We start from the raw sequence: 11,558 nt of genomic DNA, 5'->3' as shown, positions 1-11,558 counted from the left end.
GTGCGATGACTGCTTGATTCTTTCAAAGTTAAAAACAAGATTGATGTGAATTTTTGCCAAATCCTCTAAAGTGTTAGAGAATGAATGCAACCAAAATCTCAAATAGACCAGTGCGCTGCCAAGAATTTGCTTGGGCGTAGGCCAATTGAGGGGGTTATATCGTCCCCATGGTTGTTTTGGTAGAAAATGCCCACGAGAAGATGCCCAGAGGATTCTATCGCATCCACTGGAGTAAAACACCAGGTTAGTGGTGGCGTAATCCTCTCCAACCATGAATTATGGCATCATAGGTCATTATAGCAAAAGATTTTCCTTAATTACTCATCCGCAAAAAAACTAGGGGGATACTCGTGGGATATTTGTAATTTTGCATCAAGTGGGCTTCGTGGAACTTGAGGCATTCGGGCACCTCGTGATAAACCTCTTTGCTCCTCTCTCACTGCCTCAACCACGTTCTCAAGAGTTTCGCTTGCCGGTCTCAAAAATCTCTTTTTTCTTCTCACAAGCCAGGAACTCTTTTTCTACATTTTTCTATTTGTTATTTATTCTATTCTCTCTCTTATTGCTCTCTAACTTAAATTATCTACCCTTTTCCTTTCTTCAGCATTACTCTATTCTTTAAGAACTAACCGCCTTCCTATTTTTGCCCCTCCGATGACTGTTTCCAAAGTTCGTCTTTTAAAACCCCCCGCTCTCAAGCCAAGACCAATCCGTCGCAATCCTTCTCCCACTGGCCATCAACCTAGCATTCATGAGAATCTGTTCGTCATACTAACACAGGCTTTCACTCGTGACCCTCATCATACAGTGCACAAGGAGAGTGAGCTTCTCCGATACGTCCTCACCACGCATCCCCACTTGCGAGAGCGCCCTGATCTTCTTCGCTCAGCACTGCGCCAAGTGCTTCGCAATAACTCATGCTTCTTGAGTGTGGGCCGGGCTGCCTGGACTTATGTGCCTAAGCCCATGTATGAGGAGGAGGAGGAGGAGCAGACACTCTTTCATTTGGAAGAAGATGTAGAGCCTGAAGAAGACGATGAAGAGGTCGAAATAGTGGACGATGATGGGAATGGCGACGGGGTTGATGCGTCAAATGCGGGAGATAATGACGTAGAAATGATTGTCGATGACGATACAGGAGGAGCGGTAAAGGGAGACCTGAGCTACAGAATGCCTTCCAGCGCATGGACTGTGTTACTAGTCAATATGTTCCAGACAGTACAGAAACAGAAAACGATGCGTGAGGTTATCAGCTGGATTCAGGAGAATTATCCGATTTATCGTACGGCGCCACCCGACTGGGAACAGGATGTAGCCACGGTCCTACGCACTAGCTCCTATTTCCAGCGGATGGGCAGGGGTCGGTGGGGACTTACTATCACCGGAAGTGGCAGACGACAATCGGATACGGCCCTTTTGAATGGCGGAGGAATTAGGGGAGCAAGGGGGGTGGTCGTGGACGAGGATTTGGAGGAGGATGAGGACGAAAACAATTGGAGCGACTCTTCTTCTGCAACGGAGGAAGAGAATTGGCGCGAACTAGGCCCACAGCTCGTAGCTGCCAAGTTCCGTCGGCATTCGATCGCAGGCCCTCCCTACTTGTGCCGTCCAATTCCTCGACAAAGTGGTGTTTCTGGATCATTGCCGGTGCTGGGCGAGAGTTTCGCTTTGCGAACACCACCTCTCTCTGCGTATCGCTCTACGAAACAGGCACCGGACACGGATGAAGAATTCTCGAGCAAGACTTCGCCTGGACTCTCGTCTTCCCCGCATAGTCCTCCCCATAGCCCATTGCCGTATCAGGCAGGGCCTTGGCTACCTGAGGCTCATCCGCCTTCCTACGGTAAGAACGAAAAGGAGGCTATTGCAGCTCTAGCAATGCTATGCTGTGGTTCGCTTCCTTAGTATACACTATTTGTCTCTTTATTCTTTTGAGCTAAATCTAGTTATTTTTTATCATGTTTTCTGTTCAATTTTGAGTTGATCTTGTTAATAGTCGTTGTGAACATTTTTGTTTTTTTGATGCAGTTTTTTTTATATATTGCTTTGTGTATTTTCCTCTATTTTTGAATTTATTTGTTTTCTCTTTCCTTGTTCTTTTATACTCCTATCAAGCTGTTACTTCTATTATTTTCTTTTTTTTATGAGCTGAATAGAGAAGGTGTCTTATGAATAATAATATTGCGTGTGGGGGTAAATTGAAGTTCCGACATTATTCTCACGGTCGAACAAGCTATATTTACTAATTTTGAGTCCTCACCAAACCTTGCTCACTTCAATCATAATAGACCGAAACCTCAAAATACAACACAATTTTCAAGATGGCAGAGGAACTTAGCCAAGGCATCCCGCTTAATCCCCCCAAGCTGTGGGAACCAAGTAGCCCTGATGCCACTAATATGCGGCGGTTCATGGATCGCGTGAATGAAAAACACAACCTCCATTTAGGTATTTTGAAATGAGGGACTTCGACAGCAAGAATTGTGTTGACCCCCTCCCTTTTTTTTTCTCGACCTATTTTATAGAAAATTACAACCAACTTTTTGACTGGTCTGTCTCCAATCTCAGCGCCTTTTGGTCCGAAGTCTGGACATTCACCGGGATTAAGTATTCGGTACCTTATTCTAAGGTCATCGATGAATCTGCCCCTATGGATTCTCTCCCGGAATGGTTCACGGGTGCACGCCTGAATTTTGCAGAAAATCTCCTCTGGTGTAAAGAGGCAGATCGCACGGCATTAATTCAGTGCGGTGAACTTCGCAAGCATTCACGCGTAAGTTATGCTGAGCTCAACGAATTGGTTAGAAGGACCGCGAATGCCATGAAGGCTGCAGGTGTGCAGAGGGGAGACCGTATTGCTGGATATATTGCCAACTGTGTGGAAGCGATAGTTGCAATGTTGGCAGCTGCTAGTATTGGTGCCATTTGGAGGTAATATTGAGGCCCATTCTCGTTTCTCATAAGTTTTCCCTGTTGGTGTGCCTAATATTTTTTGTTTAATCGCGTTCTATTTTATGATAAGTTCAACTTCTCCTGATTTTGGCACTGTGGTAAGTTATGGTTTTCATTGGGCATACTGAAATGTCTCTTCTCATTGTGTTTTATTCTTATCACAATAGGGTGTGCTGGAGCGCTTCTCGCAAATCAACCCAAAAATTCTCTTTTCAGTAAATGCTGTGGCATACAATGGGCGTTTCCATGACCATTTGGCCAAGTTGAAGGCTGTTGTGGAGGGTCTCCCCGAGCTAGAGAAAGTGGTTGTAATTCCATTCATTGAGGAAAAGCCATGTGATGTCTCGGAAATACGCAATGCGTAAGTTATAGTGTCCTGTGGTTCTTTAATTATATCCGCTATAATTATTCTCTTTTCTAGCGTAACCTGGGATGATTTCTTGAACAAGGGAGATGATGACCCGCTCACATTTGAGCAGCTACCTTTCTCTCACCCTCTCTACATTCTCTTCTCCTCGGGTACCACCGGAAAACCCAAATGTCTCGTTCACTCCGCTGGTGGTATGCTCTTGCAGCATAAGAAAGAGCATCAAATCCATGGTGACATGGGGCCAGACGATGTATTCTTTCAATACACAACGACTGGGTGGATGATGTGGAACTGGTTGGTCTCTGGACTTGCCGTGGGAGCCACGCTAGTGCTCTTTGATGGGAGTCCCTTCAAGCCCAATGCTGGTGCACTGTGGGATTTGATAGACGAGTTAGATGTAACTCTCTTTGGAACATCAGCGAAGTATATTCAATCTTTGCAGGAAGCAGATTATCATCCAAGTAAATATAAAAGCCATTCAATTCACTAAGATTATAATTGAGGTCAATTTTTCATATTTTTCTTTTTTATATCTTAACCTACTATAGACCGCCATTGTAAATTGACTAGATTCCGTGGTATTTATTCAACCGGCTCTCCCCTAAAGCCGGAGAGTTTTGATTATGTATATCAATCCATTAAGAAGGATCTTGTGCTCGGAAGTATTACTGGTAATTCTATTGCTGATCATTATGAAAGCCCATCCTTTAACAAGAGAGTTTACTAGGCGGCACGGACATCTGCTCACTCTTCATGGGACACAACACCATGCTGCCGGTATATCGGGGAGAAATTCAGTGCCGTTGCCTTGGAATGAAGGTGGAAGCATGGGATGGAGAAAGTAATTTTACTCCTGATCTTCTACGAATACTCTGCAATGTTGCCAAAATAATGGACGTCATTAATGATTTATCGATCTTTAGATAAACCTGTATTTGGTCAGTCTGCAGACCTCGTCTGCACTCGCCCATTCCCTTGCATGCCTGTCTATTTCTGGGACGATGCCTCTCGCGCCAAGTACCTAAGTGCCTATTTCTCTGTCTACCCCCATGTGTGGTATCACGGTGACTTCATCTGGATTAATCCCAACACTCGTGGTGTTGTAATGCTTGGCCGAAGCGATGGTACCCTCAACCCGTCTGGAGTTCGTTTTGGTAGTGCTGAGATCTACAATGTCATGGATGCATTCGCACAGCATGTGGAGGATTCACTTGTGGTTGGACAAAAGTGGAAGGACGACGAAAGAGTTATATTATTTTTGAAGATGAAGCAGGATTTCGCTGGAGACTTTAATACCCTAGTTGCTGAGATCCGAAAGAAAATCCGTGAACTTTTGAGCCCTCGACATGTACCGGCAAAGGTGTTGCAAATTGCGGATATTCCCGTAAGTACTTTTACTCCTCCCTTTCCCCTCACGTATTGGCTCCCTGTATTATTATACTAATGTGTTGATTTTGCGCCGGATAGTATACGATTAATGGAAAGAAGATTGAGGTTGCAGTCAAAAAGATTATTTCGAATCAAGTGGAATCTGCTGCTAAGCTTAATACGGGGGCTATCGGAAACCCAGAATCCTTGCACCTCTATGAGAACATTCCTGAGCTTCAAGTAGATTGAAGCAATAGAAGCTAGCTTTTCATTTTCCAAACTTAAATGTCGTGTTGTTTCATTTGTGCTTTTAAAGAAAATATAAAATAAAATCATATTAAACAGCATAGATTCAAATCTAGGCACGTTGGTTTACAAAGTTCGTTGCTTCTTAACATCTTTAAAAAGAGAAAGTTTCTTACGTGCTTTGGGTTTAGGTTTCAAGGCCCCTTTCGATCTCGGCCTGTTGACGTCAGTCGTACTATAGCCGGTATCACTTGGTTCTAGAGAGCGCAGTACCCCCTCGATGGTATCTCCACGATTCCATTGGTCTCCACTGTTTAGCGGCTGGTGTCTCGTGCTCTCTTCCTTAACTTCGTACGTTTGTCCCTCTCGCTCCGATTTGTCAGTGGAAGGTGGACGGATTAGAAATTTGAGACAAAGATTAAGATGCTTGGGCATTAGGTAGATTGGATTAGAGCCCACAACGAATTGATGAAGTTCTCCTATGGTGGGATCCATGAAACATATACGTGCATAAAGCGTGGCCGCTTCCGCGATGGTCGTATGCCAAGCAGGCTTCTGAGAAGGATCCCACAATCTTATACCATCTGGTAGATCATTGATGAACGTAAATAGTTCTTCATAAGCGTTGTCCCAACCTTTATCCCTGAGTCTAGCCCAGTGAATGGGACCCTCATTTTCTACTTCTAACTGCTTGTTTAACGTGGTCCGCCCGAAATACATGAGCGACAAGTTAGGAAAAAGAGAGAGAGAATCAATTGACTGGTGAGAGATATCAGTATTTTCAATATCGATGAATATTAGTGAAGCTAATCCAACTTCTTTCGTCGCTTCTCCTCCTGTACTATTCTCATTCATCAGCAGGTTAGTTTGGTCTGGAGGAGCAAATGGCGAAGCAAGAATCTTCATATGCTGATCTGTCAAGTTTGTATGGGCAAGTCCTAATATCTCCAATCTCGATAGCCCTTTTATCAGTTGGATTAATTCAGGTGAGAGTTTGGTTTCAGCAAGATCGAGGCAGCGAAGTATATCAGAGGCCATAGCTAAACGAGGGATACTCCGAGGACAAAGGATGAGCTGGCGGAGGGCGATACAACTAATAATAAATTCGTATTAACTAGGGATGAAAAGCAACGGAATTATAATAAAGAAATTCACGTTAACCGTCTCCAAATACAAGGATACGAACTACGCAACTCTGCTTCCCAAGCAAAGAAAAGGCGGATATATTTCATGCTCCAAGGCGAAGGAGTTGCGGTCATTATTGCGATTCCGAAGGGGTCAAATGGCAAACCACTAAATGATTCGAAGCGGCCAATATTATCTATTATTGCTTGTACACACAATGAAAAAAGAGAGGAGACACGTGGAGAAGAGTGCCCATTTTCCCACTCATCCTCGCTTTCGCCATCGACGCGTATATCAAGCTTTTCTACACTCTCTTCCCGTTCAGATGCGCAACTAACATGCCCCCCAGAAGTGCTACTATATTCCGACTCAACAACGTCTGAAGTAATCTTTACGTCCTGACCCATTCTGCTTGCCTTCCTCTTAGCATTATTTGGAATGTGATATATCTGATTTGCTGTCTTGTAAGAACGTTCTAAATGCGAATTTTGCTAGCAAAAGTGATAAATAGGATAAAATAACTTGGGAAGTGAATAAGTCGTATACAAGATAGAATCGTTATGGTGCTTTCGCTTCGATTAGAATTTGATTTTGGAGTGTAATGCTTGTTGTATCCACTAGGTTTTTATTCTGCTATCCTATTTTTTTACGCGTTTATAGTTACTATTAAATTAATGCCCAATCAGAACTAGATGTGAAAACGCAAAATTTCCTCGAAGATTAGATTCAGTTTGCCTCTGCTCTTCAAAATATGGAAGAAGAAGAATTACAGAGCAACGAAATCCTTGCACTCCAGAGTATATATCCACAGCAATTTGCCGTCGTTAAAATTCCTTCAGAAAACACTACACTCCCGCGCTACTCTGGTACAATCACCGTTGATGTTCTACTTCCTTCCGAGATCGCAATTACGTTCCTTACTAATTCCAATGATCCGTCTCCCGACCAAGAAAAGCTCATGGTTGGCTACTTACCTCCGGTTACGGTGAGATTTTCGTTGCCACATGGATACCCCTCTAAGAAGCCACCGGAGATCAAGCTTGAATGTGTGTGGTTAAGCGAAGATCAGCTAGCACTTTTGTATAAACGGTTAATGAAATCTTGGGAAGGAGAGCATAGTGAGGTATATACTTTTACCCGCTCCCTAGGTCCCTGTTATTTTCTAAAGCTCATTCTTTATACCTGTAGGTGTTGTTTGACATGGTGGATTTTATACAAAATAGAACTTTCGACTTCCTTGGACTTGGTTCCTCGATTACCATTGCGGATACTGGAGCTACTCTTTATGATCTTCTTCGAACGTTTAACTTTATATCACACCAATCAGTGTTTGAGAATGAGACATTCACTTGCGGGATTTGTATGGATTTTAAAAAAGGGATTGATTGTGTTCGCCTTGCACCCTGTGGCCACGTCTACTGTCGCACCTGTATTCAAGGCTACTTTACGATGTTGATACGAGAAGGTATGGTGACATCTGTGAAGTGTCCAGACTGCCCCAAAGAAGATAAGAAAGAAATTGCGACGGACCAGCTGCGAGATATAGTTGGTGCTGAAATGGAAGATCGATACACTAGACTAGTGCATAAGCAGCGCTTGGAGGCGGATCCCACTGTTTCGTTTTGTCCACGGATTGAGTGCCAAGCACCTGTCTTTCCTGATACTGACCAAGAGAAATTGGGCTATTGCACAAAATGTGGGTTTGCATTTTGTCGGTGAGTTCTATTGCCTTTGCTCAATTACTCAAACTTCATTTTAACGATATGCCCGTATAGCATGTGCCAACGGGTCTGGCATGGCACATCCGAATATTGCAGGATGCCGAACTCGACCAAGATAGTACAGGAATATATGAGTGGAAACGAGGAGACTAAACGCAGACTTGAATATCGCTACGGACGGAGCAACCTGCTGCGACTCGTTGAAGATATAGAAAATCAAAAGGCGACTGAAGACTGGATATCCAACAACACGTCACAATGCCCAAGCTGTGGCTTGAATATCGAGAAGAGTTATGGGTGCAATGTGAGTTTTGTCTTTAGAATGAGCCCCCTTCTTTTTGCAGAATTGCTGATAGATAGGTTTCCCCAATAGCATATGACCTGTTCTAGGTGCCAAACCCATTTTTGCTATTTGTGTGGGCATCATATCTCAACAAAACTCGCGAACCCGTATCTACATTTCTCTGACCCATCCTCTCCGTGCCATATGAGACTATTCGAGAATCTTATGGAGATGGAGGATGATGATCCTCTAATATTTTTTGACTAACAGGCTTGGATATTTTGGAGAGCAAATTTTCGATTGGTATAGCTTGTTGGTGACCTCTGACTCTTGGGGTTGGATGTAATTCTAACATAAAAGTCAACGGTGTACTATACATGATAATACAGTATTTCACGGAAAATAGACTATTTGTATATGAATCTTGATCGCAATTTTTTTTCCTTTCAAGGAGGAATTCCTCAGCCTCAATGTCTGTGAGTTTCCAAGATTTATCTCTGAATTAGGCAAAATTTTTCGGTTGTTCAAAGTTGTTTTTTATCGTAATCTATATATATCACACTGAACCATCGAACCCAACTATTTCCGCCAGCGATTTTCTAAAGATTTGAAAAAGGGAATCCAGTGTGCTAATGTGTGAGCATGGACTTTGTAGTTTACGAGAAAACCCCTCTAGCTGATTATCTGGAGTGTAAGCCTGGAAAAATGCCCTAGAAAAAACAGATTAAAAACTATACCCACCTCTTCTTTTTTTTGTCTTCCAGCAATTGAAAGCAATGAAAGTGTTATAAGCCAACCTGATCCCAGTATCGAAAATTTATCCGCACCCCATATCCCATTAGCAAAGAGAGCAACAATGATGCTTGAACGAGTTCGCTCGGGTATCAAAGTATTTATGCTTCCTTCACTAGATTAAAGACCATCCATATCTGATTTGACTTCTCTTCCTCTGTAGTCGTTTTTCTCAGCTTCACTTCCGATGGGAGAAATCTTGCAATTTGAAGAGGAATTCAAATATCTTATATGCTCGTCGCATTTATTGAACGATACTGCCTCTGTGCATTTTTACGAGCAAAAACTACATCGCCCTTCTACCTATATACCTGACACTTGCTCTTCTACGTCCGTGAGTATTGCGGGGTACAAATTTTCTCGCGAAGATTTGGGGCTATTATTACTGAGCGGGGGTATAGGGGTCTTTGCCTGGGCAAAGGTAATGTCAACCGAGATCTCGACCGGAGAGCAGGAGACTATAGAATCATCCAGAGCAGATATTCAGCATTTTGACCCTTGGACATGGGTTCCAACTGCGTGTGCACTGGGATCAGCAAGCTGTTTCTGGTTATATCGCTGGATGGTAACGACTATGTTATTTTGTAAAATATATAAGCAGATACGAATGACTATATTACTTTATATTAGAAAAGAAAACATAGAAGAAAATCACAAGATAAGACGCTGAGATGGTTGCGAATGTTTGTAAATAGGAGCCAGACTCTCGACTCTAAAATTAATAAGAGTTTGATCACTATTCAGGAGATCGAGTTAGTCTCCCGGGGGTATCGACTGTAAGTTAAACTATTTTTTTTTTCCTACAATGCTCGAATAAACTGTGTGATCCATATCTTAGATCGACACCCTTGTCACCCGTAACTCGAATTGAACAATCATCGCGTGGTCGCCGGTGTATGATGTTGCGGTTAGCAGTGCTAGAAGCTGTTTATAAACAATTCTCTTTCTTGCAATCCAGTATCGATGCTCTAAAGCTCGCAACCCACTCAAGAAGCCTCTACCGGCTTTACGACATGTACGATGTAAATCCGCTACCACCAGGCATTCTAAATTACAGGAATTTCAAACAGATAAACGAACTTCAGATGGACCAAGCGTCCACACTATCAGCACCGACAGACGCCGGTGCAAGTGAAAGTGATGTTCTATCGCTCCATCATCTGAAACGAGTATTTCAATTGATGCATGGAAAGAGACGCGAGTGCCTATGCACTTTTTTGGCCCTTAACGCGATGGCGACCCCGCGTCCACAGGACGAAGTTGAGATTAATAGGGCATGGCGATTGGCTACGTGGCAGCTCAAAGTGCTTGCGGAGAACACACACGAATTATTCAATCAGATTACTGAGGCACTTGACGCCCGATACCATTCATACTCTAGCATCCATTCCTCTTCGGCCCAGTCCGATATGACTGTTCTTCAAACACCCGACAAGAAGCTCCAGGCTTACTTTCGCCGCTTGGCCATGATTGAGCAGCACATGAGAGGTATACACGCGAAATTATACATATGTGGAGATGATGCGCGCAAGTTTGCCTCTTCCACCCCTTTCTCATCCAGCACTTCTAGTCACCCCTCCTCCCCCACAACCTCTACATTCTCCGCTGACTCGCTTGATTCGACATCCATTTATGATGACGTACTTCTGCAAGACGAGCGGGACCGCCTTGTAGATCAATTTGTGTCCATCGGTCAAGACCTATCGATGTTAATGCAAGAATGGGAACTTGGGCGTACGGCGCTTCTCGATTTCGTTACCGCACACTCCGACCTCAATCCTGCTTCCAACGGCGACGTGGATATTGGGGATGGTTTAATGCCCTCTCCACCCACCAGCGATTGTGACGATAACTCGCGTCGTCAGACAATGTTACTTGACTGCAGTCAGCCGGAAGATCCTCTTAGATACATGGAAGATGAAGGAGAAGGCGAAAAAGTATACGAGGCTTTGACGGATGAACCTTGCATGTCGAGGTTGAGTGACGGTGTTAAATTGACCCGTGAAGAGAGAATAGCCAAAATGAAGGCACGCAGAGAAGCGGAGAATCAGCAGGCTGAAATGCGGAGAGAAACCGAGAAAATGGTGTTCGAACTAAAGGATGTGTTAAAAAGGCGACGAGAGGATTCACCAGTCGAGTAGAGGCTAATCTCACCTCTTAAAAAATAGTTTTTGTTCTAATCCTTGGTTAATAATTTGAAATAGGACATTAATTCTAGCTAATTCTTTTCTTATGTTTGTTTCGTCAACTGTAAATTTACTTTCTCTTTCTTATACTACCTAATTGCGCCTTTTTTCCCCTCTATTTTCTAGATGTAAAGAAGTCGATTGTAATTTTATAAAGCTTTGAGCTATTTAAGCTGGGTTACCATGTGAATAATAGGATAAATAATCCCCTTTAGTAAAATATGTTAAAAGCAATGAATAACTCCTGCACTGAGATTAGGTTATGAATATACTATCGAGGTTAGCGTTCGACACAGCTTGAAATCTTAGATATCCCTGCTGCATATCAGAGTACAATGCTCTTTTGGCTCTCCCTGATTTTTTTTTTGGGCCAAAGTTAGTGATGGGTACGTTCTCTATTACGAGCACCCTTCTACTTCATCTTGGTTAATAGTCGACCGCTCAAACCACGTATCAGCTTCAAACGGAGAATATATACGCAATGTGATACCAGGTCAGATTTTCACAGGATGGTT

General features: G+C 43.2%; 5 protein-coding genes across 5 annotated transcripts; 4 read left to right on the top strand and 1 right to left on the bottom strand.

Annotated features, from left to right (window-relative positions):
- Positions 1–654: 654 nt before the first annotated feature.
- Positions 655–1,905, top strand: VTP21DRAFT_11159 (uncharacterized protein; the record flags this gene model as incomplete). The annotated part of the gene is made up of 1 exon (XM_069390574.1): positions 655–1,905. The coding sequence occupies one exon, from the start codon at positions 655–657 to the stop codon at positions 1,903–1,905; it is 1,251 nt and encodes a 416-aa protein (XP_069252709.1).
- Positions 1,906–2,321: 416 nt separating this feature from the next.
- VTP21DRAFT_11158 (uncharacterized protein) lies at positions 2,322–4,939 on the top strand (the record flags this gene model as incomplete). The annotated part of the gene is made up of 9 exons (XM_069390573.1): positions 2,322–2,448; positions 2,526–2,931; positions 3,023–3,050; positions 3,120–3,313; positions 3,374–3,783; positions 3,871–3,993; positions 4,050–4,163; positions 4,246–4,706; positions 4,790–4,939. The coding sequence occupies 9 exons, from the start codon at positions 2,322–2,324 to the stop codon at positions 4,937–4,939; spliced, it is 2,013 nt and encodes a 670-aa protein (XP_069252708.1).
- Positions 4,940–5,062: 123 nt separating this feature from the next.
- On the bottom strand, positions 5,063–6,468 carry VTP21DRAFT_11157 (uncharacterized protein; the record flags this gene model as incomplete). Its single annotated transcript, XM_069390572.1, has 2 exons — positions 5,063–6,029; positions 6,092–6,468. The coding sequence occupies 2 exons, from the start codon at positions 6,466–6,468 to the stop codon at positions 5,063–5,065; spliced, it is 1,344 nt and encodes a 447-aa protein (XP_069252707.1).
- A 344-nt stretch (positions 6,469–6,812) lies between these two features.
- Positions 6,813–8,332, top strand: VTP21DRAFT_11156 (uncharacterized protein; the record flags this gene model as incomplete). The annotated part of the gene is made up of 4 exons (XM_069390571.1): positions 6,813–7,184; positions 7,250–7,776; positions 7,837–8,086; positions 8,156–8,332. 4 exons carry the CDS (start codon positions 6,813–6,815, stop codon positions 8,330–8,332), a joined length of 1,326 nt encoding a protein of 441 aa, XP_069252706.1.
- A 375-nt stretch (positions 8,333–8,707) lies between these two features.
- Positions 8,708–10,998, top strand: VTP21DRAFT_11155 (uncharacterized protein; the record flags this gene model as incomplete). Its single annotated transcript, XM_069390570.1, has 5 exons — positions 8,708–8,756; positions 8,830–8,954; positions 9,021–9,422; positions 9,488–9,633; positions 9,696–10,998. 5 exons carry the CDS (start codon positions 8,708–8,710, stop codon positions 10,996–10,998), a joined length of 2,025 nt encoding a protein of 674 aa, XP_069252705.1.
- Positions 10,999–11,558: the final 560 nt, after the last annotated feature.

Source organism: Calcarisporiella thermophila (genome assembly GCF_041956535.1).
Source record: "Calcarisporiella thermophila strain CBS 279.70 unplaced genomic scaffold VTP21scaffold_8, whole genome shotgun sequence".
NCBI lineage: Eukaryota > Fungi > Calcarisporiellomycota > Calcarisporiellomycetes > Calcarisporiellales > Calcarisporiellaceae > Calcarisporiella > Calcarisporiella thermophila.
This window is presented reverse-complemented; position numbering and strand designations above follow the sequence as displayed.